This window comes from Silurus aristotelis (genome assembly GCF_946808225.1).
Source record: "Silurus aristotelis genome assembly, chromosome: 3".
In the NCBI taxonomy this organism is placed as follows: domain Eukaryota; kingdom Metazoa; phylum Chordata; class Actinopteri; order Siluriformes; family Siluridae; genus Silurus; species Silurus aristotelis.
In genome coordinates this window covers 6,508,338-6,536,254 of record NC_139576.1, presented here as the reverse complement: position 1 = coordinate 6,536,254, position 27,917 = coordinate 6,508,338, and the positions used below count along the sequence as shown (strand labels likewise).

Here is a 27,917-nt window from a genome sequence, read left to right as displayed (position 1 = left end):
TTTACCATGCCACTAAATTGTGTATATATAAAAACATTTTAGGTATGTCATTGAGAAGAAAGAGAAACTTGGAACACGTTGGGTAAAATCTGCAAAGACATCAGGTCCTGACTGCGATTATAGAGTCACTGATGTCATTGAAGGCACTGAGGTACAGTTCCAGGTCCTTGCTGAGAATGAGGCTGGCGTTGGTCACCCAAGTGAACCTACAGACATTGTGGTAATTGAGGACCCAACAGGTACGATAAAATGGATATTGTATTACATTTATGTAGAATTTGGAAGAAGTGAAATAAATAAACAATACAATACACGTCATTTTTGAATAAAAATGTATTGTACATTTTTCCAGGTCCACCATCTCCTCCTCAGGATCTCCATGTCACAGAGGCAGCTAGAGATCATATCTCTATTGCCTGGAAAGCTCCCGACAATAATGGAGGCAGTCCAGTCACTGGATATCACATTGAGCTTTGTGAAGCTGGCACAGAAAAGTGGATGAGAGTTAACTCTCGGCCAGTTAAAGAGCTGAAATACAGGGCTGGTGAGGAGGAGGGCATCGTTCCTGAGAAGCAATACATTTTCAGAGTCCGTGCTGTCAACTCAGTTGGTGCTAGTGAGCCATCTGAGATCTCTGAGAGTGTATATGCTAAAGACTCTGACTGTAAGTTGAATCTTTTTCCCATTATTATTTAAAATGTTTTTCTGTAATGTGAGCATACAGAATAATCATTGAAATTCATTCAAGTTAATAAATAGGTTCCTCACAATCTTTACAGGCAACCCTACCATTGAGTTCCAGACCAAGGACGTAGTTGTTGTGGAGGGTGAGCAGATGCACCTTCCAATTCCATTTAAAGCTGTTCCATCGCCTAGAATCACATGGCACAAAGATGGCAAGGAGATGAAGGCTGACGACAGAACTTCATTTAGATCAGATTACATTTCCTGCCATCTGGAAATTCCAAGCTGCCTGCATTCTGATGCTGGTCAATACAAAGTTACCCTGGAGAATAGCCTTGGAACAATCAGCGGGACAATCAACGTTAAAGTTATCGGTATGATTATAGCAATAACATAAGACATAAGAACAATTTTGAATATTATACTCCATATGTTTTTAATTATGCATCACATTTCTAATATTGTTTTTATTATCAGGTCTTCCTGGGCCATGCAAGGAAATTGTTGCTAGTGATATTACCAAGAGCTCCTGCAAAGTGACATGGGAACCTCCAGACTATGATGGTGGTAGTCCTATTCTGCATTATGTCCTGCAGCGCAGAGAAGCGGGCAGGAGAACTTATGTTAATGTCATGTCTGGTGAGAACAAACTCAGCTGGTCTGTCAAGGACCTCATCCAAAATGGGGAATACTATTTCCGTGTCAGGGCAGTAAACAAAATTGGCGGTGGAGAGTTTATTGAGCTTCGCAACCCTGTAATTGCTGAGGATCAGAAGCGTAAGTAACAGCAGAGAAGATTTTTCTAAAAATGTGTAAAATGACAGAATAATTGCTTACAATTTGTTTTGCACTATTATGTATAGATCCACCTGATCCACCGGTTGATGTTGAAACTCACAATCCTACTTCCGAATCTGTGACCCTTACTTGGAAGCCACCTATGTATGATGGTGGAGCCAAGATTATGGGTTATATTCTAGAGAAGATGATGAAAGGTGAAGAAAAATTTGAACGCTGCAATGACTACCTTGTACCAGTATTGTCCTACACGGTGAAGGGCTTGAGGCCAGGAAAAGAGTACCAGTTCCGTGTGCGTGCAGAGAATCCAGCAGGCATTAGTGAGCCTTCTCGTTCCTCTCCTATGGTCAAAGCCACTGATGCAGTTGGTATGTTCAATTAATTGTTTGAATGATTTTCTCCATCATAAGTTATATTCATTTATATTTTTAATATAACATTTTGTTTGAAATATTTCCAATTTCAGATCGTCCAAAAGTGTTCCTCAGTGGCAGTTTGCAATCAGGCTTAAGTGTCAAGAGAGGTGAGGAGATCAGACTAATTGCCTACATTTCTGGGTTCCCTTACCCTGAAATAACATGGTCAAGGAACAATTTAACCATCAGGCCAGAGGCACTGAGAAAGAGGCCAGAAAAGCCTAAGAAGAAGAAGGAGAAGAAGGCAGAGGAAGAAAAAATAGAAGAAGACAAGGCGAAAAAGGAAGAAAAGCCTAAAGAAGGGGAGGAAAAGAAGGAGGAAGAGAAGAAGGAGGAAGAGAAGAAGGAGAAACCAGTAGAAGTAGAAGAACCGGAAGAGCCAGAGGAGGAATACCACCCATCTCTGAATGAGCGTCTTACCATTGATAACTCAAGGAAGGGTGAATCCTGCATTTTTGTGAAAGACGTTATCAGAGGCGATCATGGTGTTTACACCATCAAGGTGGAGAATGATCATGGTATTGCCTCTGCCACCTGTGAAGTTAATGTTCTTGGTAAATTCATTTCATATCATTATAAAATTGGTTTTATAATTAATTATGTTGGATTATTTCTTATGGCATTGATATACTGCACACTTATAGATTTTATTCATGCATTCCAGACACTCCTGGACCTCCAGTCAACTTCAAATTTGAGGAAGTAAGGAAGGATTCTATTATCTGCAAGTGGGAACCTCCACTAGATGATGGTGGCAGTGAGGTCCTAAATTATTTGTTAGAGAAGAAAGACAACTCCAAGCTTGAGACTGGATGGGTCACTGTGACTTCAACAATCAGAGGTTGCAAGTACCCAGTGACAAATCTGATTGAAGGAAAGGAGTACCTTTTCAGAGTTACTGCTGAGAACAGATATGGTCCTGGAAAACCTGCTATCTCCAAACCCGTCATTGCCAAGAATCCATTTGGTAGCCAACATTTTCACTTGTTTTACCACTTGTTTTACTTGATGCATAGTCTTTTACAGTTGTAAGTTTATATTTGTCATTTGCCATATTTCAGATCCCCCAGAGGCACCTGAGAAACCTGAAATTAAAGACATTACAGCAAACAGCATGGTTGTTACTTGGAATGAACCAAACGACAATGGAAGCCCCATCCAAGGATACTGGGTGGAAAAACGCGAAATCAACAGTACACACTGGGCACGAGTTAATCGCAGCATCATTAATGCGCTGGAAGTAAATGTCGAAGGTCTTTTGGAAGGATTGACATACATTTTCAGAGTCTGTGCAGAAAATTTAGCCGGATGTGGAAGGTTTAGTCCACCATCTGATCCAAAAACAGCCCAGGCTCCAATTTGTAAGCTGATCACATTGTGTTGCTTTGATATATATATATTAAAAGTACTGAAATTGTAAATCGTAGATACTAAATTATTATTAATATTTATTTTTTTTTTTTTACCAGTGCCACCGGGTCCACCAATTCCACGAGTTGTTGACACCACAGACCATTCAATAACAGTTGAATGGGATCCTCCTGCAGACAATGGTGGTGCAGAGATTTTTGGTTACCAAGTTGACAAGGTACTTGCTGGCACTAATGACTGGTCAAGAGCCACAGAGAGACCATGGAAAACCAGGACATTTACTGTTTTTGGTGTCAGAGAAAAGGCTAAGTACATTGTACGTGTGATAGCGGTCAACTGTGTTGGTGAAGGTGCTCCCGGTATGACCAATGCAGTCATTGTGAAGAATCCAGCAGGTATAAAATCAGTGCTTAATACAAAAAAAATATGAGACATGATAAGTTGAGATTGTAAAGATTTATGACTGTGCTTATAACCTTTCCCAAACAGAAATGCCTGTAATTGAACTTGATATCTCTGTGAAGAATGGTCTTATTGTGAGAGCTGGTGAGATCCTGAAGATTCCTGCACATGTAACGGGTAGACCTAAACCGTCACTCCAATGGACAAAGGATGATAAAAAACCAGACAAGGATCGTGTAGAAATAGAAGAAGTAGGCCAGGACAGCACTCTTATTGTCAGGACTTCAAATAGAAGTGACAGTGGCAGATACCAGATTACTGCAGCAAACCCAAGTGCCATCAAGTCTGCATGGACCAGGGTTGAAGTTGTTGGTGAGTAACTAGTTATTGAGTTTTTTCTGAACCCGTAAGTGAACAACTTCACTGTTTGTGCAGTTTATATTGTTTGTAATGATGACACGTATTAACAAAATCTTACTTGTAAACTGCTTTATTTAGATGTTCCTGGGCCTGTCCTTGAACTCAAGCCTGTCGTAGTAACCAGAAAGTTAATGATTCTGAACTGGTCCGATCCTGATGATGATGGTGGTAGTGATTTGACTGGCTTCATTGTTGAAAGAAGAGAGCCCAAGATGCACACATTTAGACAGCCCATTGAAACTGTTGCTTCTAAATGTGAAATTGGGGGTATCGTTGAAGGACAGGAATACATCTTCCGAGTCGTGGCGAAGAATAAATATGGCTGTGGACCACCAGTTGATCTTGGACCTGTTCGTGCTGTTGACCCACAAAGTAATGTGACTTTTATACAGAGCAAAATGTAATTGTTCAAATAATACAGTAAATAAACAATGTTCTTTAATTTACATGTCAGGTCCACCTACCTCTCCTGAGAAGTTCCACTACACAGAAAGAACCAAGTCCTCCATTACCCTTACATGGAGACCACCTCGCAATGATGGTGGCAGTCCAGTTATTGGATACATCATAGAAAAGAAACGTCAAGATCATCCTGCTTTCCAACCTGTCTCCCCAGACATGTGCACAGATCTGACACTGACTGTGGAGAATCTGGATGAGATGCACATGTATGAATTCCGTGCAAAGGCTGTGAATAGCATTGGGGAAAGTGATCCTTCTATCCCCTTGACTGTTGTGATTCAGGATGATGAAGGTTTGTCTGGTTGTGGGGTTTGGCTTTTCCAAAACAAGACATTTTACCTACTCTTTGCAATGTACTTTATTAGGTGCTATGTCCAATATATATATACATATTTATATTTTTACAGTTCCTCCAACTTTGCACATGTTGAAGCACTTCAAAGGTGACTTGATTAGAGTGAGGAAGAATGAGCCAGTTGAGATCCCTGCTGAAATCACAGGTCTCCCAATGCCAAAGGTTGAATGGTTTAAGAATGATGTTCTTATTGACAAGCCCACTGAGAGAATCCTGACTGAGACCAAACAGATTGACAGACTCACAGAACACTCCAAACTCACTATCCCAGCTGTTTCAAGGCTGGAAAAGGGAGTATACACTGTAACTGCTTCAAATCGCCTTGGAACACTTAGCCATTACATCACAGTGGAGGTGTTGGGTAAGTTTAATAAGATAATCTACTTTAATGTTTTTATTCAATATACGCAGATGCATAATGGATGTTCAATGTTTTGAATTAGATCGACCAACACCACCAAGAAATGTTGCAGTTTCAAATATTCGAGCCCAATCTTGCCAACTGACCTGGGATGCACCACTGGATACTGGTGGCTGTGAGCTCACCAATTACATTGTTGAGATGAAAGACCCTGATGTTGAAGATGCAGAGAAAGCAGAATGGGTTCAGATTACAGACAAAATAATAGATAAGAAATATGGGGTAAACAAACTAAGAATCTGAAAAAACTGTCATAAATTAACCAATATATTTTTTATTTATTAACCAATATACTGTAATGATTAATTGTTTTATGTCTTATAGGCATGGGACCTTGTAACTGGTAAAAACTATAAGTTCAGAATTAAAGCTCAGAACAAGTACGGGATAAGTGATGGCTGTGAATCTGAAGAGGCGCAAATAACGGATCCATTCGCCCTACCTGGCCCTCCAGAAAAAGTTACTATAGCAGAACATTCTAAAGTCCATATGCTAGTAACATGGGAGCCTCCTATGGATTGTGGCGGGTCTAGGATCATTGGCTATTGGCTGGAGAAGCGGCAAAAAGGCACCACCCACTGGGCTAAAGCATGTAAATCCCTGGTATCTAAACGTGGCATGAAAGGCTGGGAATGTCACGTCACACGTCTCATTGAGGGACTTGAATATGAATTCCGAGCGATGGCTTGCAACGCTGCAGGAGTTGGTCCCCCAAGTGCTGTTTCTGAATCAGCCTTTGCTGATGAGCCTATTAGTAAGCTAAATTACAGGATACATTTTTGTAATACATATTATATAGGTAAGTTTTTTTATGCTGAATGTGTAAGTGACAATTCTTTGCTTGCTTGTGTACTGTAGCTCCACCTGGCATGCCAGCAGCTCCTTTAATTGCTGACAAAACCAAGCGTAGTGTCACTCTGTCATGGACCCCACCAGCCAAAGATGGTGGCAGCCCAATCAAGGGTTACATAATTGAAATCCAAGATGAGGGCACATCTGACTGGACAAGGGTGAATGATGCAGACACTCTAAACCCTACAACTGAATTTACCGTTCCCAATCTCCAGGAACTCAAGAAATACAGATTTAGAATTATTGCAGTAAATGCTATTGGCGAGTCTGAGCCAAGTCCCAGAACCACAGAGGTTCTCATGGAGGACATTCACAGTAAGCTTTTAATTTTAAACTGGATTTCAGTTGAAATTCAAGTGTTTTCTTTAAAATTTCATTGTTCATTGTGAATTTTTTTTAACTCCACAGCTGAACCAAAGTTATTTATGGACATCAAAGCTGATGAATTAGTATCAATCCCTGCTGGAACTCCAATCAAAATCCCAGTAACTGTCTCTGGACGTCCTGTTCCCAAGGTCTCTTGGGAATTTGCTGGCAAAGCAAAGACAGAGACGAAAGATCGTGTTCATACTCTCCCAGTTGATTCACAGGTATTACATTGATGGTTTAATAACTATTTTGCACCTTTATAAGAATTTTTATTTTACAATTTTATTTTTATTTAGCTAAGGCAGTTTATAGGTGTTGGGTCCTTAACTCTGTCTACATGAATCTCTAGAAACTGAGACTGTTTTACTGTATTACACACACACACACACACACACACACATATACACACACATATACACACACATATACACACACACACACACACACACACACACACACACACACACATATATATATATATATATATATATATATATATATATATATATATATATATATATATATATATATATATATATATTGTATATATTATTATTTAAATTCTCCAACTAATGTATTATAAAAAATAATTTTTCAATGTTTACTTTTTTTTCTCTTTTTCTATGGTGCTTAGGTGGAATCTACTGATACTACCTCTGTCTTAACAATTCCTGTGAGCGTAAGAGCTCACTCTGGCCGATACACTGTAACAGCAAAGAACAAAACTGGACAGAAGCATATTAATATCAGAGTCATTGTGCTTGGTGAGTTTCCTCCTTTTTTTTTATTAAATCCTGTAAATGGCAAAAGCATTAGCACAGAAGCATTAGCACAGTACAATTAATAAAAAATTAAATTATTTTTTTATTTTTATTTTTTTATAGATGTTCCTGGACCACCCAAGGATCTCAAAGTTACCGATGTGACCAGATCTACAATGCGAATTATCTGGAAGCTTCCAGATACTGATGGTGGAGAGAGAATCAAGAGCTACTTTATTGAAAAGAAGGCTGTAAGTGGAAAAGCCTGGACAACAGTAAATCCAGCCTGTGCCAATATGGCCTTTGTGGTACCTGATCTTCTTGAGGGCCAAGAATATCTGTTCCGAGTTCGTGCTGAGAATCGTCTTGGAATGGGTCCATTCACTGAGACTACAGAGCCAGCAAGGGCTAGAGATCCAATTTGTAAGTTTGAAATAGGAAAAAATCATATGGTCAATCTGGATTAAAATATACTAGAAATAATTTTAGATTTACCATTATAACATTGTACATAATACTTTTTTAGATCCTCCTGATGCTCCAACTAAGCTCAAGATAAACCTGGTCACCAAAAACACAGTCAATCTATCATGGATGCCTCCCAAAAATAATGGTGGTGCTCCAGTAACACATTACATTATTGAAAGGCTGAGCTGGGACACCAGTGGTCCACAAAAGGAAACCTGGAAACAGTGCAATAAAAGAGATGTTGAAGAGACAACCTTTATTGTTGAAGACCTAAATGAGGGTGGGGAATATGAGTTCCGTGTCAAGGCAGTGAATGAAGCTGGACCAAGCAGACCCTCTGCTACTGTTGGACCAATAATTATCAAGGACCAGACTTGTGAGTATTTGGTGTGGATTATTAAACAGGACATGCAGCTCAGTCGAAATTGAATGCAAAACTTTTTATGATTATTGTTCCAGGTGCTCCAACTATTGAACTTCGAGAATCATTGGAGAGTGCAGAAACATTTGATATCAACATACTTGCCAGGATTCAGGGCTGTCCATTCCCATCGCTCGTCTGGCAGAAAGCCTCATTTGACAAGCCTGATGAAAAGTTGGATGTAAAATATGATCAGCATATCAATAAAATTGTCTCTGATGACAAATGCAGTCTGGTAATTCAACAATCTAAGAGAAACGACAGTGCGATTTATACTCTCACAGCTACTAACAGCCTTGGCAAGGCTTCCAAGGATATTAAACTTACTATTTTTGGTATGTGTATTTTATTTAATTTCGATATAGTTTATAAATCACTTAAACCTACTCATTTTATCTAGAAATGTGACCGTAATCTGTGTTTATCTCTAGGACGACCTGGCCCACCAATTGGACCAGTCAAGATTGAGGAAGTCTTTGCTGAAAGAATTGGACTCTCCTGGAAGCCACCCACAGATGATGGTGGTTCGAAAATCACAAACTATGTCATAGAGAAGCGTGAAGACAACAGAAAGTCATGGGTGCATGTGTCTAGCGATCCTAAGGAATGTGCATATACTGTTCAAAGGCTAACAGAAGGGCATGAATACGAGTTCCGTATTATGGCTCAGAACAAATACGGTGTTGGGCCACCACTCTATAGTGATCCTGAAAAAGCAAGAAACCTATTTAGTAAGTACTTAAGTAGTTGCTTGAACAGTTTGTGTTTATTTTTTTGTAAACATGTAGCCACACTATATAGCCTACATCCAACCATATTTCTGTACGCATCGCATTTGTTGAAAATGTATTTATGTACTTGATTGGCGTGTTATCAGTGCAACTTTCAAAAATCTTACAAATCTTAATTGTTGCTTTCTATCCTATTATTTTGTTTCTTGTGCATTTTCCAAACCTGTGGTTGTGTACTTATGGTAATTTCCGGACTATTAAGCGCACCCAAATATAAGCCGCACCCACAGAATTTGACAAAGATTTTTATTTTGAACATAAATAAACTGCACCTGTCTATAAGCCGCAGGTGTCTACACTGAAACTAATGAACTTTACACAGGCTTTAATGAAAGACAGTGTCTGTTACACGGCTTGTATCTAAACAGTAGCCTACCAAGAAAGTCATTGTTCACTGTCTTCCTCCTTTCTTTCACAACAATTTATCTCTAGACTTTTTCTTTTGGCATCGTCGTGCGTTTAAAAAACACCATCGGTGAAGCTTTTCTCCCAATGCCGTGCAGCTCAGAACACAGATGAAGTGTGTTTTTTCATGCCCGGTTGTTTTCAGCGTGACGAATGATTCACATTACCTGTAGACAGTCCGAGTGAGCGGCAGGTCAAACGTCAGAGGAACATCATCCATATTTATGATTTGTTGCGGCCCAATTCAGTGGGAGCGCAACTGATTTAATATAAAGAATTTCATTGGTTCACCTGAACCCGTTCGGCAATTTCATTGGTCTAATGTTATGGGGCTCAGTTTTTTGGCTTGACGTTTGTGAAACCGGGAAAAAAACATGAAAAATCCATAAATTAGCCGCTTCATTGTTTAAGCCGCGGGGTTCAACGCGTAGGAAAAAAGTAGCGGCTTATAGTCCGAAAAATACATTGGTTTTCTTTTGTGTGCTAGCATAACACAGAAGAGATTGAACGCATTTTCACTCTTTTTTCTAATTAAATTTGAATGTACTTTACAGCTGTCCCTGGACAATGTAACAAGCCAACTGTCTCAGAAGTCACTCTTGAATCTATGACTGTTGAATGGGAGGAGCCAGAGTATGATGGTGGATCTCCAGTTACTGGCTATTGGTTGGAGAAGAAGGAAACTACATCAAAACGTTGGACTAAAGTGAACCGTGAACCCATTCGAATCAGGCCCCTTGGTGTTTCACATGTGGTGACTGGTCTTTTGGAAGGCGCTACCTACCAGTTCCGTGTCAGTGCCATTAATGCTGCTGGATCTGGCCCTCCAAGTCTGCCATCAGATCCTGCTGTTTCTAGAGATCCAATTAGTATGTTGTAGATTCTGTTTTACAAGAAGTTTCTAATAATTTTTATTTACAAAAGTATATTCTTATGAAATCAATTTTTTCTTACAGCTCCACCAGGACCACCTCTGCCAAAGGTAACAGACTGTACTAAGTCAACTGTAGATCTTGAATGGATTCCTCCAATGATTGATGGTGGATCTAAGATCACAGGATACTTTGTTGAATACAAAGAAGAAGGGAAGGAGGAATGGGAGAAGGTACATACATGCACATTTTGAGCATATATTATAAGTACATTTTTACACAGCATTTATTTAAATATATATATATATATATATATATATATATATATATATATATATATATATATATATATATATATATATATATATATATATAAGCATTTATTATGTATTTTGAGTGCAATTCTTCTGTTATTTTGTTTTCTTGTAGGCAAAAGACAAGGAGATTAGAGGCACTAAGTTTGTTGTTCCTGGACTCAAAGAGCTTGGACTTTACAGATTCAGAGTAAGAGCAGTGAACGTTGCAGGAGTTGGTGAACCAGGTGAAGTCACAGAAGTGATTGAGGTCAAGGATAGAACAAGTAAGTACAAAAAATACTATTAATACATTTTTCAGCTGTAAAAAAAACAACAACAGCATCATGTGTCTGATTCACTACTCCTAGACTAAAACCTAACCAACTTAGGCTATGTTTCTGTATTTTACTTGCTTCTGTTAAAGTTCTGTAAAAGATGTAATGTTTTTCAAATCTTATATTTTCATTCATGTGTGACGATGTGAGATGATAGTCTAACAGAAATTCTAAACATTTTCTTTAGTTCCACCTGAAGTGGATCTGGATGCAACTGTAAAGGAGAAAATCACTGTTCATGCTGGTGGTGTAATCCGTATTATTGCTTATGTATCTGGCAAACCTGCCCCAGAAATTATCTGGAACAAAGATGATGGTGATATGCCTAAAGAGGCTGTTGTTGAGACTACTTTTATCAGCTCTTCTCTTGTCATCAAAAACTGCAAAAGAAATCAACAAGGTATTTACACTCTGACTGCCAAAAATGAAGGAGGAGAAAGAAAGAAGGCAGTGATTGTGGAAGTGTTGGGTGAGTATTCTGTTCATCATAATCATAATTATGGACTTGATGAATTGAATTTTATGTTTTTTTTTTAAAACAAACCTTTTTATTTATTTATTTTTTTATTTTTTTAGATGTTCCTGGACCTGTTGGTCAGCCTTTCTCTGGTGTAAATCTGACTACTGACTCCTGCAAGCTGACATGGTCTTCACCTGAGGATGATGGTGGTTCAGCCATCACCAATTACATAATAGAAAAAAGAGAATCTGACCGCAGAGGCTGGACTTCAGTAACATACACTGTGACAAGACATAATGCAGTCGTTCAAGGTCTTATTGATGGCAAAGGTTACTTCTTCAGAATTGCTGCTGAAAATATCATTGGAAGAGGGCCATTTGTTGAGACTGCATCCGAAGTTCTTATTAAGGATCCTATTTGTAAGTGCTTTTCTATGAAAAAATACATACAGTGTTTCCAAAAGTTTGGAAACACTGATTATTATTATTTTTTAGTTTTTGAGAAAAAAACAGACTGGTTCCTTTTGTTTATATGCAAAAAGCAAGGTAATTTTCCAGCCAGATTTTCTTTGATCAAACAAAAATACTAATGTATAAATGTTACACTTTATTTTCATTAAAAAAATCTTCCTTTGGCATGAATAACAGCTTAAGTTTCTCCAAACATCCATCTGAAATACTTTTCCATGACTCGGGTAAAACTTGCCAGAGGTGTTCTTCACAAGTTGGAGATTTTCTGACATTGCGATCCAGTTAAGCCCATCTTTTAAAAACAAAAAAATTTCAATTTTCTTCCAGTCAGTCACTGTCCAATTTTTGTGCTTTTTACCAAGTTGTATATGAACAAAAGGAACATGCCTGTCTCAAAAACATTAAAAGACTATTTATTTTCATTCCACATACAGTCCTTGTAATGTATAAATCATTATAGATTAATAGCTTCATGGCATTTCACATATTTGCATTAATTCATTTTCTACAGCTGTCCCTGAGCGTCCAGAGGATCTGGAAGTCACAGCTGTCAAGAAAGATTCAATTGGCGTAGCTTGGAGACCACCAAAGTACGATGGAGGTGCTGATGTGACGAGCTATGTTCTTGAAGTCCGTCAGTTAGGAAAGGACCACTTTACTCGTATTGCAGCTGATGATAAGTTAATGGATCGTAAATTTGTTCATGAGGGTCTCAAAACAGGCGCTACATATGAATTCCGTGTCAGTGCAGTAAATCAAGTTGGCCAAGGCAAGCCATCATTCAGCACTAAACCTATTACTTGCAAGGACGAACTTGGTAAGTTACAAAAAAATCATGTGAATTTGAAAGAAGTTGACATTGCAGTCATACAGAGTGATTTGAGATTAACATCATTAATTGTATTTTTTATTTTTCTTTTCTTTTTTTTTTTTTCCAGAACCACCCACACTTGATCTAGAATTCCGTGACACAGTTTTAGTTCGTGTTGGCCAGTCCTGCACTCTCCAAGGTCGTTATACAGGAAAACCAACACCAACCATAAAATGGTTTAAAAATGATGAGGAACTCCAAGCAAATGATGAAATTATGCTTACTAGCACTAAGAGGACCTTATGCTTGTCTATTGAAAAGGCTAAGCGTGATCACAGTGGTAAATATAGTGTGGTTTTGGAAAACTCAGTCGGCACACAAAAGGGCATCTGCAATGTAATTGTTGTTGGTGAGTCTTGGATATTTGTTCTAATTCGTCAGATTTAAATTTTGCTATTTTATTGGCCAATCGTCCCTTGTTTTCTGGATTTTAAGAAACTTACATGTGTGTAAATATTTTCAGATCGACCCCAGCCTCCAGAGGGACCTGTTGTCTTTGACGAAATCTTTAGGGGTCACATGATCATCTCTTGGAAACCACCACTGGATGATGGTGGAAGTGCTGTATTAAATTACATTGTCGAAAAGAGAGATAGCAACAGGGATCTCTGGATGCCTGTCACAGAGTCCTGCACTAGAACAACATGTAAAGTGCCCAAACTAATTGAGGGCAGAGAGTACATTATTAGAATATGTGCACAGAACATTCATGGCATAAGTGATCCGCTGCTGTCCACCGAGACTAAAGCAAGGGATGTTTTCAGTAAGTAAATGCTTTACCAAAAGAGTTTTTACCTGCTTTGAAAAGAAAATCTTACTAACATACATGTGTACTCCACTCCTAACAAAAACAGAGGTTCCTGATGCTCCTAAACAACCAATATTAAAAGAGGTGTACAAAGACACTGCTCTGCTTTCCTGGGAGCCTCCAGCTGATGGTGGAAAACCAATTACAAACTACATTGTTGAGAAGAGGGAAACCATGTCAAACAGATGGGTTCCTGCTGGAACTGACCGCATCTACCCTCAAACAGAATACTGGGTTCCAGACCTTCTTAAAGGATGTGAATATGAGTTCCGTGTCATGGCAGAGAACATCATTGGTGTAGGTGATCCTAGCCCACCATCAAAGCCTGTCTTTGCTAAAGATCCCATTGGTATGTGATTAGAATATTTCTCTTAACTTCAGGTATTGCAGTACTATAACAAGTTAGAAATAAAATTTTACTTTTTATTTCTATACAGTCATTCCAAGCCCACCAGTTAATCCAATGGCAATCGATAAAACAAAGAACTCCGTCACTCTATCTTGGGAGCCGCCAAAGGACTGCGGCAGAGGAAAAATCTTTGGCTATCTGCTCGAGTACCAGGCAGCAGGAGCTGAAGAATGGGTAAAGGTTAATCAGACTCCTGAGTCCTGCCCAGAAACAACATTCAAAATAATCAACCTTGAAAATGAAATGTTGTACCGGTTTAGAGTCAAAGCAGTGAATGCAGCTGGGGAATCTGAGCCTGCGAATATTCCTGAGCCTGTTCGGGCACAAGACAGATTTGGTTAGTCTTGCCATTGCAAAAATAATTATAATAATAACAATTAAAGGCAAATTGTGTTAAATGTTCAAACTGTATTTATCCTTTCCTTCTTCAGAGCCTCCAGAGCTCCTGCTGGAGTTAGGCATGCCTCGTGAGCTTAAAGCAATGGCAGGAACTCATATAAAAATTGTTGCTGGAATCAAGGGTATGCCTTTCCCGAAAGTAACATGGAAGAAGAATGAAACTGACATACCTCCAAGAGCTGAAATTCAAACTTCTGGATTAAGATCCAAGCTTGAGATGCGCTACTGTAACCGAGAGGATTGTGGAGACTACACACTCACTGTAGAAAACCCTGCTGGGTCGAAGACCGCAATATGCACTGTGCTTGTTTTAGGTAAGGATTTCTTAAGTATATTGTGAGCAAGCAAAATTCTGTGGTCGTCTAAATGTGGTCGCCCCAAAACCCTTTTAAATATGAATACATCTTATATGGTTTAGTTCAATGGACAACTATTTCTGTGCTCTTCTAGACAAACCTGGCCCAATTCAACACTTAAGGGTATCTGATGTTAGAAGTGACTCAGCTCAACTCTCGTGGAAAGACCCCGAGGATAATGGTGGTGTGCGCATCACCAACTTTGTGGTAGAGAAGAAGGATGCTGCTTCTGCACAGTGGGTGCCAGTCTGTGCAACATCTAAAAAACGAAGCATTACAGCCAAGCATTTGATGGAAGGCACATCCTACATGTTCCGTGTAGCTGCTGAAAATCAGTTTGGAAGGAGTGAATATGTTCAGACAACGAAACCTGTGAAAGCAATGAATCCACTGTGTAAGTAAAAACAGATGATATGTTTTTGCCTTGTCATGAGCTAAGGTGAACTGCAAATAAAAGTATGAATATTTGTGTCTCATAGTCCCACCTGGACCACCAAAGGACCTACACCATGTAGATGTTGACAAGACAGAAGTGTGGCTTGCATGGAACTGGCCTGATCGCACTGGTGGAAGTGAAATCACTGGCTTCTTGGTCGAGTATCAGGTGGAGGGTGAGAGAGAGTGGATCACCTTCAAGACTGTGAGCATACCTGAATGCCATGTGACAGGACTAGAAGAGGGCAAAACCTATCGATTCCGTGTGAAGGCAGAGAATATAGTTGGTCTTGGACGACCAGATACCACTGTTCCAGTGCTCTGCCAAGAGAAACTTGGTAATTTTTCTCTCCATTTCCTAATAATGACAACAATAATAATAATAATGACAATAATTTTCATTTCACACTTCTAAAATAAATCTTTCACAATTTACAGTGCCACCAATTGTTGAGGTTGATGTAAAACTGATTGATGGCATCATTGTGAAGGCTGGAAGCACCATCAGGCTGCCTGCAATCATGAGAGGCATTCCAGTTCCTACTGCAAAATGGGTCATTGATAGCGAAGAAATTAAAAGTCAAGGAAATACCAAGATTGACACAGACAACTTTTCAACTGTTCTGACTATTGCTGCATGCACAAGAAATCACACCGGAAACTATATTCTCACAGTATCTAACCCTGCAGGAAGCAAGACTGTTTCTTTGAATGTCATAGTCCTTGATGTTCCTGCTGCGCCCATCGGCCCAGTTAATATCCTTGAAGTAACTCCAGATTCAATGGTCATTGACTGGCGTCCTCCCAAAGATGATGGAGGAAGCCCTGTCATGAATTATATTGTTGAAAAGAAGGAATCTAATAAGGAAACCTGGGGAGTTGTTAGCTCTGGCAGCACTGTGACACGACTTAAGATTTCTCGCTTACAGAGTGGTGTTGAATATGTTGTAAGAATCCGTGCAGAAAACAAGATGGGAATTGGTGCACCTCTTGAAAGTGCACCAACTGTTGCCAAGCACCAGTTTGAGGCACCTGGCCATCCTGGAAAACCTGTCGCATCGGATATTTCCGAGGATGCACTTACTCTTGGTTGGACAATGCCATTGTATGATGGTGGCAGTCCTATTAATGGATACATTATTGAGCGTAGACATAAAGGAGGCAAATGGATTAGAGTGAATAAGGTACCATGCAAGGACCTCCGATTCAGAGTTCTTGGACTTTTTGAAGGTAATGAATATGAATTTAGAGTATTTGCTGAAAATATCGCTGGCTTTAGTGGACCCTCGCCTATCTCAGATCCAGCTAAACCCTGTAGGCCAATCACAGTACCTGGACCTCCAGTCAATCCAAAAATAAAGGATTATAGTTGCATTTATGCTGATTTAGTCTGGATTAAGCCTACAAGGGATGGAGGTAGTCCAGTCCTGGGATATGTCGTGGAATGTCAGAAAGCTGGTGGTGAATGGGAGAAAGTTAACAAAGATGATTTGATTAAACAATGTGCATATAGGGTTAAGGGACTAACCGAAGGCACAGAATATAGGTTCCGTATTCGAGCTGTCAACATGATTGGAGATGGTGAGACAAGAGAGGTCCCAGAATCTGTTATTGCTCAAGATATCCTCATTCCACCAGAGATTGAAATGGATGTTACATGCCGTACACATGTAACTGTACGTGTAGGACACAACATTAATATTACTGGATATGTGAAGGCAAGACCCGATCCTGAGATTACTTGGACCAGGGGTGAGACAGTTTTGGAAAGAGATAAACGTACTACTCTCACAAACAATTTCCCTGTAGTATATATGCGTATCAAGGAGGCAACTCGTGCAGATCATGGAAAGTATGTTCTTAAAGCTGTGAATGATAGTGGAGAAGCCTCAGCTACCATCACTGTAACTGTACTGGACAGACCTGGACCTTGTAGGAATCTTGCATTGACATATGTGAACAAGAATTCTTGCATGGTGAACTGGGATGCTCCTGAGGACAATGGAGGCACTGAGATTACAAACTACATTGTTGAATGTCGTGAGCCAAGCAGCAGAACTTGGTCAATGATCTCTGCTGACTGCACCAACCGGAAGGTGAAGGCAAAACTCCAGGAGAATCATGAATATTTGTTCCGTGTGTGTGCAGAGAACAAATGTGGACCTGGACTAGCAACAGAAACCAAAACACCTATACTTGCAATTGATCCACTTCAGAAACCTGGTGAACCAGAAAATTTCCATGTAGCCAGTGTTGGCAAGAACTTTGTATTCCTGAGATGGAGAAGACCAGATTTTGACGGTGGCAGTCCAAACATAGCTTACATTCTGGAAAAGAAATTAAAGGATGCTGAGAAGTGGGACAGTTTACATGATGGCAAAATCAAAGAAACGTTCTTTATGGCAGACAAATGTACTGAGAACCAAACATATCAATTTAGAGTTCGAGCAACAAATGATGGTGGAGAAAGCAACTGGGTGAAGACAGCTGACATTCTTGTCAAAGAAGAAATTCTAAAACCAGTTCTTGACCTAAAATTTGCTGGTACTATAGTAGTTAAAGCTGGTGATTCTGTCCGGCTTGAAGCAGCCCTCAGAGGAAAGCCACAACCTGAGGTAAAATGGGTCAAGGACAAAGCTACAGAAGATAACCCAAGAGTCACCATTGACACTGGAGCTGATTATTCAAAATTCCTTATGACTAAATCCAGACGATCAGACACTGGAAAATATGTAATCACCGCCACAAACCCTGCTGGAAGTTTCACTGCATATGCAATGCTAAGTGTTTTGGACGTACCAGGACCTGTCAGGGATGTCAGGGTCACGGGTATGTCCACAGACAAGTGTAGAGTTGTGTGGGATCCTCCAGCAGATGATGGTGGTTGTGAAGTTGATAGCTATATTCTGGAAAAATGTGAAACTAGAAGAATGGTTTGGTCTACATATTCTGCTAATGTAGTCACTAGCTACTGTAATGTGACTCGCCTTGTGGAAGGCAATGAGTATATCTTTAGGATTAGAGCAGAGAACAAGATGGGAACAGGTCCTCCAATGGAGAGCAAGCCTGTTATTGCTAAAACACAATACAGCAGACCTGGTCCACCTGATCCACCAGAAGTCAGCAAAATTGGCAAAGATGAGATGACTGTAATATGGGCTCCTCCTGAGAATGATGGTGGAAAATCCATTACTGGCTACATCCTAGAAAGAAAGGAGAAGCGGGCTGTAAGATGGGTTCCAGTAACCAAAAGTCCTATCTCTGAGAGGCGCATGAAAGTAACGAACTTGATTCCCAACCACGAATATCAATATCGTGTTAAAGCTGAAAATGAGGTTGGATTGGGAGAGCCAAGCAAACCCTCAAGACCAGTTGCTGCTAAGGATCCAATAGGTATGTATTTTTATTTATATTTTACTAGTATTATAAAAGGTTTTATAATAACTTTTTTGTAACAAATTTTAAATATCTATGAATCCTTGACTATTTCAGAGCCTCCTGGTCCTCCTGGTGGTCTGAAAGTGGTGGACAGTACAAAGATTTCAGTTACACTTGGCTGGTTCAAGCCGGTGTATGATGGAGGTGCGCCAATCATTGGATATTTCGTGGAAATGAGAGAAAAGGTTGAAATGGAAGGTGAACAAGAGAGAGATCCAGAGGAAGGCTGGTCAAAATGCAATACTAGCGGGAAGCTTGTTCTCACTGAATTCACAATGATCAATTTGGATGAGAGAAAACAATATGAATTCCGTGTCTTTGCACAAAATCAAGTTGGAATTGGTCGCCCAGCAAAACTGAAAGAAGCTGTGATACCAAAAGAGATTCATGGTAAGATGCTTTCTCATTTTCCTAATCTTCATGTTCGGTACATAAACATGCACAGTATGGCAAAATCTGTATCTTTTTCTTTTACTGCAGAATTGCCAGAGATTGATCTGGATGCCAGTTTGAGAAAGGGGCTCAGTGTAAGAGCAGGTTGTCCCATAAGATTATTTGCCACAATCAGAGGAAGGCCATCACCTAAAGTGACCTGGAAACGTGTTGGTATTGACAATGTTGTCAGAAGAGGTCATGTAGACCAGATTGATACAATGACCTTCCTTGTTATACCTGAGAGCACACGTGAAGACTCTGGAAGATACTCTCTGACACTCTCAAATCCTTCAGGAGAGAAAGCTGTATATGTTCGTGTCAAGGTCTTAGGTAAGTTAAATTACACTACAATGTATGTTGTTTGTTTCTTTAGAAAATACAATAAAAAAAGAAAAAAATAATAATTAATATTTTACTAAAAATAATACTCAACAGATACTCCTGGACCTGTTGGTGAACTGGTCGCAACTGATGTCACAAAGACATCTTGCCAACTCTCCTGGTTACCTCCAGATAATGATGGTGGAAGTCCAATACTTAACTACATTATTGAAAAACGTGAAGTCGATAGGAAGACATGGACAAACTGCACCAACGACTTAAAGAAAACAAGCTTTAAAATAACAAATCTAACACCAGGAACTGAATATTACTTCAGGGTCATAGCAGTCAACAAATATGGTATTGGGGTGCCAAAAGACTCTCCGAAATCCTATTTGTCTGTAGATCCCATGAGTAAGTGATCATGTACTGCAAACTCTTTGACAGATATTGTTCGTATTTATATAATAATGCATGTAATTTATTATGATTTATTAATTTTTATTTAAAGGTGAACCAGATCCACCAAAGAAAATGGAACTTTTAGAAATTTCAAAGAACAGCGCAACACTTGGATGGCTAAAACCACTGAGAGATGGTGGGTCGAAGATTAATGGCTACGTAGTTGATTACCAGGAGGCCGGGCAACCTGAGGACAAATGGACCTCGTACTCAGTTGTGAAAGACATGAGCATTGTTGTTGTTGGTCTAAAAGAAAACACAAAATATAGATTCAGAGTTGCTGCAAGGAATGCTATAGGATGCAGTCTGCCAAGAGAGGCTGAAGGAATTTTTGAAGTCAAAGAGCAACTGCGTATGTTTCTTATTTATTTCATAGTTACATTTGAATGTAAGAATTGTATTGTTTTATAGACATTGCCTTGTAATATAAACATGTTATTTTTGCCATTTATCTTTAGTGCCACCAAAGATTATTCTGCCTGATTTGGTCACAGCAAGGGCAGGAACAAAGCTTAAGGTTGAAGCAATTGTATATGGTAAACCTGTTCCAGTCACTACATGGAAAAGAGGAAGTGATGACCTGGTTACATCTGATCGTCTTTCTGTGCAAAAAACACTGACCTCATCAACACTAATGATTAAGGATGTTTCAAGGAAGGACAGTGGTTATTACAGTCTTTCTGCTGAGAACAACATTTCTAAGGTCAACCAAATCCTCAGAATTATCATCATGGGTAGGTTACCAGTGGACAATGACTATATATTTGCAACAATATCCATTATAACGTCTTTGTTATGCCAATACAGTATGTATATGTTCATATGTCTATATCAATTTTCTTTTAGATATCCCTGGTCCTCCAGAAGGGCCTCTGGAAGTTCTTGAGGTGGACATTGATGCCTGCACTCTTGCATGGAACTCACCAACTGAGGATGGTGGTAGCAACATCACTAATTACATTGTTGAAAAATGTGATGTGAGCAGAGGTGACTGGGTCCCTGCTGTCGCCTCTTGCACCAAGACCAGTTGCCGAGTAAAACTTACCCCTGGCAAGGAATATGGTTTCCGAGTTCGTGCAGAAAATCGATTTGGAATTTCACAGCCAATCTACTCTGTAAAAATGATTGCAAGACATCCATTTGGTAGGTCTAACATAATACTAAAAAACTGTTACAAAAGCTATATTTTAGGGCACTGTAACCTTGTTTTTGAATCATACTCTGGTGTGTGTAAACCCTTGGGAAGGTCCATTTTGGTAGCTGTGTGTTCACCCCAGCTGTTGGAAATGAACTGTACACATTTCATTGTATGGGCTTTTGTCAAGAATCTTTAAGAAATGCTAGAATTGCAAGTAACACAATGTATGCTGGACATATATCCAAAAACTAATTTGTAAGAAAAGCCCATGAGATGCTATGAATATAGGTCTGATTCTCACAAGATTTTAACCTTCTTAAATGTGCTATTTCAGATCCACCCAGCGAACCAATAAACTGCCGTGTCAATAAAATCACCAAGGACTTTGCTGTTTTGTCTTGGGAGAGACCAATAAATGATGGTGGAAGTCCTATCATAGGATACTCAATTGAACGTAAAGAGAGAAACAGCCTTCTGTGGGTCAAGGCAAATGATGCACTCGTTCGTCCACTCGAATACATCTGTTTTGGCATTATTGATGGTCTGGAATACACTTTCAGAGTATCTGCTGTGAATAAAGCAGGCCAAGGCAAGCCAAGCAAACCTACTGAGATCATTACAGCAAGAAACCCAGTTGGTATGTGAAAGAGAAACTATTTTATTAAATTATCATGTATTATATGCTGTATTAAGATGTCAAATCTAATATCATTTTATTCACTTTTTTTTTAACCAGATCCACCTGGTAAACCAGAGGTTCTTGACATAACAAAACATACAGTTTCCCTTGTTTGGAACCGTCCAAAACATGATGGTGGTAGTAAACTTGTTGGGTATTATGTTGAGTCTTTGAAGCTTCCAGGTGATAAGTGGGTGCGTGTAAATGCAAGTAGCAAAAATGTGCCAAATGAGGAGTACATTGTCACTGGACTTGATGAGGGATCTCAGTACAAGTTCAGAGTTATTGCAAAGACAATTATTAACATCAGTGATCCTTCAGAAGAGTCTGATCCAATCACAGTCATTGCTGAGAATGGTAACTCTTGCTTCACCTAAATTGTTTACATTTAAATGTGTGCAAGCCTATGTTACGATTTAAATCTCTTTTTTTCTGTTTAAAATTTCAGTTCCACCCAGGGTTGATATTAGTGTTGAAATGAAGAACCTAATCATTGCCAAAGCTGGAGAAAATGTTTGCCTATATGCTGAGGTCCATGGAAAACCATTACCAAAGGTTACATGGAAGAGAGGTGGTGTGCCATTGACACCTGTTGAAGGCATAAAAATGTCTCAAAAGAAACACCTCTTCTTCTTAGAGCTGTTTTTAGTTACAAGAAAGGAAACTGGAGAGTATACTATTGTTGCTGAGAACCCTAGTGGCACCAAGTCTGGCAACATTAAGCTGAAAGTTCTGGGTAAGTAATCAGTAAATTAAATAATGTTTCAATCAGTATATCATCCCATTTACATCTTCATGAACATAGATTTTGTTGATTTGAATTTGTATATGCAATGGAACATTTACTTCATTTAACTGAAGTGGTCCATTTAAATCCCAGACCACAAATTTACAGAATATGTAGCTGTTGAATTGTTGAATGATGTAGATTTGAATGGAATTAAAAATTTTAATAAAATCTTTGTTTTTCACAGATAAACCTGGACCACCAGCATCAGTGAAGATTAGCCAGGTCTTTGCTGACCGAGTCAAACTGCGGTGGGAACCACCTCTTTCAGATGGTGGTGCTGAAATTACCAACTACATTGTTGATAAACGTGAAACAAGTCGTGCTAACTGGGCTCAAGTTACTTCCAACATCAATGGCCAGATTACAAACTGCTCAGTGGAGAGATTGATCGAGGGCCATGAATATGAATTCCGCATCAGTGCTGAAAACAAGTATGGTGTTGGTGATCCAATTGTCACTAACTCTGTGATTGCTAAGAATCCATATGGTAAGTATTTTTTTAATTATGTCTTAATCTAATGGAGTCCATCTCAAATGTGTAAACTGTCCATGGTATTTCTTTCATGTTCACAATGTTATCCCCTAAACCAGATGTTCCTGGACCTTGTGACCCACCTATTATTACTAATGTTACCAAAGACCACATGACTGTGAGCTGGAAGGCCCCTGCTGATGATGGCAAATCCCCAATCACTGGATACATGGTTGAAAAACGTGAAACTCACGAACTGAGTTGGTCTAAAATAAACAGAAAACCTGTCCTTGATAGAACAATTAAAGCTGGAGGTCTCACTGAGGGTTCTGAGTATGAATTCAGAGTTATAGCTCTCAATAAGGCTGGTCTCGGCAAACCAAGTGATCCATCTAAAGCTGCCTTTGCATTGGACCCACTATGTAAGTGAAGTTTCATATTCATAATCCAGTTTAACGTACCTTTTCATCGTTCTAACACAACTGCATTAATCTACCATTACTATAGATCCTCCAGGGCCACCTGGTTTCCCCAAGGTTGTTGACTCGACACACAGCTCAGTCAGTCTATCTTGGACCAAGCCTGCATATGATGGTGGCTGTAAAATTTTGGGATACCTTGTTGAGGTCAAGAGGGCAGATTCACAAGAGTGGTTAAAGTGCAATATACCAAAAAATCTCCAGGTCACAAAGTTCCTTGTCACCGGGCTCCTTGATAGCACAGAGTATGAATTCCGAGTGCTTGCTGTCAATAAGATTGGATTTAGTGAACCAAGTGAAGTTCCTGGGAAGCATTTGGCACAAGACATTTTAAGTATGTAAAATGTCTGGGTTTTTTTGTATTAAACATTTTAATATTCTATATTTAGATGTTTGACATACTATGTTTTTCTTTTTTACTAATTTTTTTTCTTTTCTAATAGTTGCTCCTGAGGCAGAACTTGATGCAGATCTCAGGAAAGTACTTGTATTGCGTGCTGGAGTCACCCTGAGAATCTATGTACCAGTTAGAGGCCGGCCTGCACCAAAGGTGACATGGAGCAAGGTCAATGCCAACTTGAAGGAGAGGCAAGGTCTCGTGATCAACACGACTGAATGGGATACATATGTATACTGTGAAAATATCAATAGATATGATGCTGGCAAATATGTGCTAACCCTTGAAAACAGCAGTGGATCCAAGTCCTACACTATAGTTGTGAAAGTCTTAGGTAATTTTTTTTCCAGAATGTTTTTTAGATATCATTTAAATCTTAAAAATAGCTTTATCCTATACTAGCTATACAAAATATTTACTTGATATTATGTATTGAACCTTACTTAGATACACCTGGACCACCACTCAACCTGATTGTAAAAGAAACATCAAAAAATCATGCATCCATCACTTGGGATCCTCCACAAATTGATGGAGGAAGTCCAATAAAGAGCTATGTTGTGGAAAAACGTCTGGCAGAAAGAAAAGCATGGACCTGTGTTGCTTCTAAATGCCACAAAACATCTTTCAGAGTTACTAACCTAGAGGCTGGAAATTCCTACTGTTTCAGAGTCTCAGCTGAAAATGTGTATGGTATTGGTGAAGGCTGTGAGACTGCTGGACCAGTGAAAGCCTCAGGTAAGAGTTGTTATCCTTTGAACTGAACGTTTTTCAGTTCAATTTCATTTGTATTTATATATTTCACTTGCATTTATAGCACATTTAACAGTGAAGATTTTCACAACAGCTGTACAGAAATAAATAGATTAAGAATATATAACATATATAAATCCATCTGTCCTAAATTAGAGGTATGTATAGCTAATTAGATTTCTAATTAAATATGCAATGGCAGGAATGTGTTAAATAATGCTCCACAAATTAATTACATTCTAATAATGTTCTATTGCAGAGCAACCTGGACCAGTTACAGACTTCAAACCTGCACTGGTCACCAAGGATTCTTGCACTCTTACTTGGAAGAAGCCCATCAGTGATGGTGGAAGCCATATTGTTGCATATGAATTAGAAATCAGTGAAGGTGAAGACAAATGGAAGCAGCTTATGAAGTCCAAACACCTGCAATACACAGCAACGGACCTGAAAGAAGGAAAAGAATACTCTTTCAGAGTTAAGGCTTTCAATGAAACTGCTGAAGGACCCATTACTGAACTGGCTATGGTGGCAAAGGATCAAATTGGTATGGATATGATTACATTTCTGCACATTAGAAAACACAAAAAACTAAATCATTTTAAACAGTGCTGGGGTTGTCTAACATTTTTATATTAATTTTTGCACATTCACTCTTCAGTTCTTCCAGACTGTGACCTAAAGGGGTTGCCAGACTCTTGTTATGTGGCAAAGGAGGGAAGCACAGTTCGCCTTACAATCCCGATATCTGGAATTCCTGCTCCAGCGGTTATGTGGAAGAAGGGTGTTGTTGCTTTGGGAGACAGTGGAAGAGTCTCTAGCGAATCCACGCTGACAAACACAACCTTGCTGATACGTGACTGTCACAGAGGTGATGCGGATAAGTACGGTCTTATTTTGAAAAACAGTGCTGGAACCAAGGAATGCACAATAGACATCAAGGTTGTTGGAAAGCCTGGCATTTGCACAGCACCAATCAAATTTGATGAAATTACTGCTGATGGAATTACACTAGAATGGGGTCCACCGAAGGATGATGGTGGATCAGAAATTTCCAACTACATTTTAGAGAAGAGGCATTCCACAAGTAACAAGTGGGCTACTGTCGCTTCAGCCATTCAGAAGAACATCATGAGAGTCACCAGACTTCATGATGGAACAGAGTACATATTCAGAGTATGTGCTGAAAACAAATATGGTGTTGGAGAATTCCTGAAATCTGATCCAGTGGTGGCTAAACATCCTTTCAGTGAGTGTAAAGACAAAGAAACCTGTTACAAATACTAACACTGTTTCATAAACGTTTCTATAAACTTCACCTGTACAATATTGATAATAATTACTTAAATGCTGTTTGTATAAAAATCATTTTACTTTCATTTGTTTGGCATTAAAATAGAATACTAAACTAACTGAACTAAATTTGTACATAAAACTCATTTTGGTAAATACTGAGCTTAAAACGTAAGGCTTTAAAACAGTGTTGCAAGTATGTGAGCTGGAAATATGTACAAAAATTGTTTTTCTTTTTCAAAAGATGCCCCAGAGGCTCCAGATCCACCACAAGTTTTGGCTATACGCCACGAATCTGCTATTTTGTCATGGACAGATCCAAGGGATACTGGAGGTTCTCCTATTACAGGTTAGTTTTTACTTCCTAGTTCCTAGTTTTTAATATATTTATTGTGTGTGTTCTGATCATGTAAAACTTTAACCATGTTTTACATTTTAAATTTTAGGATACCATGTGGAATTCAAAGACAGAAACAGTTTATTATGGAAAAGAGCCAGCAAGACACCTCTGAGAGTGAAGGAGTCTAGAGTGACTGGTTTAGTTGAGGGTCTCGAGTATGAATTCAGAGTTATGGCTATAAACGTGGCTGGATTAGGAAAACCAAGCAAACCAACTGAATCATTGGTTGCCCTTGATCCAATTGGTACATACATAGTTTTTTTTTTTTCAATTTTTTTTTTTTTTTGCATTTTAATAAAATAATAACCCATCAATTGATTATTCATCTAATGTCCTATCACTGTTCTTTAGATCCTCCTGGCAAACCTGATGTAATCAGCATAACGAGAAACAGTGTAACACTTGTTTGGACTGCACCGAAATATGATGGAGGACACAAACTGACTGGCTATATCATTGAAAAACTAGAGCATCCAGGAAAGGTCTGGAAGAAGGCCAATCATATCAATATCCAGAGCTGTGCCTTTACAGTGACAGATTTGCAAGAAGGCTCCATGTACGATTTTAGAATTAGGGCAAAGAATGCAGCTGGTGCCATCAGTGAACCCTCAGAACAAACTGGCACCCTTGTCTGCAAAGATGAATATGGTATGTTTTACTAAATTAATTTGATTTATACCATTCATATATCATTTTTAGAATGTATAGAATATTTTAAAACAAATAACCCAAAAAATATATAATTAGTATCTTACATTTTTACAGAGCCACCAACTATTACAATTGATCCTGAAATGAAGGATGGTGTCACTGTCAAGGCTGGGGATACAATTGTGGTTTCCGCATCAAGTATCCTTGGCAAACCTCCACCTACAGCTGTATGGTCTAAGGAAGGAAGAGAAATGAAGCCATCAGATGTTGTCCAGATCACAAGCACACCCACATCTTCAACATTATCAATTAAATATGCCAGTAGAAATAACACAGGGGAGTATACAATCACTGCCAGCAACCCATATGGTATTAAGGATGAAAAAGTCAAAGTAAAAGTCCTAGATGTGCCTGGTCCACCTGGTCCTATTGAGGCTAGCAGTGTCTCTGCTGAAAAATGCACACTTACATGGTTACCACCAGAAGAGGATGGAGGCTCTGCAATCAAATCATACACCCTAGAAAAGAGAGAAACTAGCCGCCTTCTTTGGACTAAGCTTGCTGAAAATATAATAGATTGCCGTTACGTGGCCTGCAAGTTGATTAAAGGCAATGAATATCTCTTCCGTGTTTTTGCGGTCAATCAGTATGGTACAGGTGATGCCACACAGTCCGGTCCAGTCAAGATGGTTGACAGCTTTGGTATGTATAATTTTATGTACCTGTATTATTTTATTTTCATTATGTACTGTAATATGTTTTTATTACATATACATTGATATTTTTTTCAGGACCCCCTGGGCCTCCATCAAAACCAGACATCGATAATGTCAGCAGAACTGCTGTGACTATTTCCTGGAAGAGACCGGTGGTGGATGGAGGAAGTGACATTAGAGGGTACAGTGTTGAGAGAAAGGAGATGAGAGGTATGAGATGGGTGAGAGCTTCAAAGAAGTCCATCTCCGATCTACGTTTCAAAATATCAGGTCTTGCAGAAGGAGTTGAGTATGAGTTCCGTGTAACTGCTGAAAACAAAGCTGGTTTTGGAGAACCCAGTGAACCATCCCAACCTGTACTGACAAAGGACATTGCATGTAAGTAA

At 39.1% G+C, this 27,917-nt stretch overlaps 1 protein-coding gene across 29 annotated transcripts in view; it reads left to right on the top strand.

Annotated features, from left to right (window-relative positions):
- The window catches only part of ttn.2 (titin, tandem duplicate 2), a 179,061-nt gene that overhangs the window by 108,343 nt on the left and 42,801 nt on the right, over nt 1-27,917 (top strand). For all 29 annotated transcript variants that reach the window (XM_083536168.1, XM_083536178.1, XM_083536167.1 and 26 more), the window contains 57 exons: nt 43-239; nt 353-664; nt 780-1,058; nt 1,162-1,461; nt 1,548-1,850; nt 1,949-2,452; nt 2,563-2,865; nt 2,960-3,259; nt 3,368-3,664; nt 3,759-4,043; nt 4,170-4,463; nt 4,546-4,845; nt 4,961-5,269; nt 5,352-5,551; nt 5,654-6,083; nt 6,188-6,496; nt 6,590-6,771; nt 7,185-7,314; nt 7,435-7,734; nt 7,838-8,155; nt 8,239-8,535; nt 8,632-8,931; nt 9,951-10,265; nt 10,353-10,501; nt 10,698-10,848; nt 11,087-11,368; nt 11,476-11,778; nt 12,341-12,646; nt 12,768-13,049; nt 13,164-13,463; nt 13,555-13,857; nt 13,946-14,254; nt 14,349-14,630; nt 14,767-15,066; nt 15,152-15,445; nt 15,546-18,500; nt 18,600-18,935; nt 19,026-19,310; nt 19,416-19,715; nt 19,813-20,115; nt 20,222-20,497; nt 20,610-20,906; nt 21,236-21,538; nt 21,638-21,937; nt 22,029-22,316; nt 22,555-22,857; nt 22,962-23,264; nt 23,350-23,655; nt 23,765-24,052; nt 24,166-24,456; nt 24,731-25,018; nt 25,133-25,720; nt 26,009-26,113; nt 26,211-26,408; nt 26,516-26,812; nt 26,930-27,517; nt 27,607-27,909. In XM_083536168.1, coding sequence (XP_083392294.1) covers nt 43-239; nt 353-664; nt 780-1,058; nt 1,162-1,461; nt 1,548-1,850; nt 1,949-2,452; nt 2,563-2,865; nt 2,960-3,259; nt 3,368-3,664; nt 3,759-4,043; nt 4,170-4,463; nt 4,546-4,845; nt 4,961-5,269; nt 5,352-5,551; nt 5,654-6,083; nt 6,188-6,496; nt 6,590-6,771; nt 7,185-7,314; nt 7,435-7,734; nt 7,838-8,155; nt 8,239-8,535; nt 8,632-8,931; nt 9,951-10,265; nt 10,353-10,501; nt 10,698-10,848; nt 11,087-11,368; nt 11,476-11,778; nt 12,341-12,646; nt 12,768-13,049; nt 13,164-13,463; nt 13,555-13,857; nt 13,946-14,254; nt 14,349-14,630; nt 14,767-15,066; nt 15,152-15,445; nt 15,546-18,500; nt 18,600-18,935; nt 19,026-19,310; nt 19,416-19,715; nt 19,813-20,115; nt 20,222-20,497; nt 20,610-20,906; nt 21,236-21,538; nt 21,638-21,937; nt 22,029-22,316; nt 22,555-22,857; nt 22,962-23,264; nt 23,350-23,655; nt 23,765-24,052; nt 24,166-24,456; nt 24,731-25,018; nt 25,133-25,720; nt 26,009-26,113; nt 26,211-26,408; nt 26,516-26,812; nt 26,930-27,517; nt 27,607-27,909 — 19,526 coding nt within the window. The remainder of the gene's footprint in view (nt 1-42; nt 240-352; nt 665-779; nt 1,059-1,161; nt 1,462-1,547; nt 1,851-1,948; nt 2,453-2,562; nt 2,866-2,959; nt 3,260-3,367; nt 3,665-3,758; nt 4,044-4,169; nt 4,464-4,545; nt 4,846-4,960; nt 5,270-5,351; nt 5,552-5,653; nt 6,084-6,187; nt 6,497-6,589; nt 6,772-7,184; nt 7,315-7,434; nt 7,735-7,837; nt 8,156-8,238; nt 8,536-8,631; nt 8,932-9,950; nt 10,266-10,352; nt 10,502-10,697; nt 10,849-11,086; nt 11,369-11,475; nt 11,779-12,340; nt 12,647-12,767; nt 13,050-13,163; nt 13,464-13,554; nt 13,858-13,945; nt 14,255-14,348; nt 14,631-14,766; nt 15,067-15,151; nt 15,446-15,545; nt 18,501-18,599; nt 18,936-19,025; nt 19,311-19,415; nt 19,716-19,812; nt 20,116-20,221; nt 20,498-20,609; nt 20,907-21,235; nt 21,539-21,637; nt 21,938-22,028; nt 22,317-22,554; nt 22,858-22,961; nt 23,265-23,349; nt 23,656-23,764; nt 24,053-24,165; nt 24,457-24,730; nt 25,019-25,132; nt 25,721-26,008; nt 26,114-26,210; nt 26,409-26,515; nt 26,813-26,929; nt 27,518-27,606; nt 27,910-27,917) is intronic.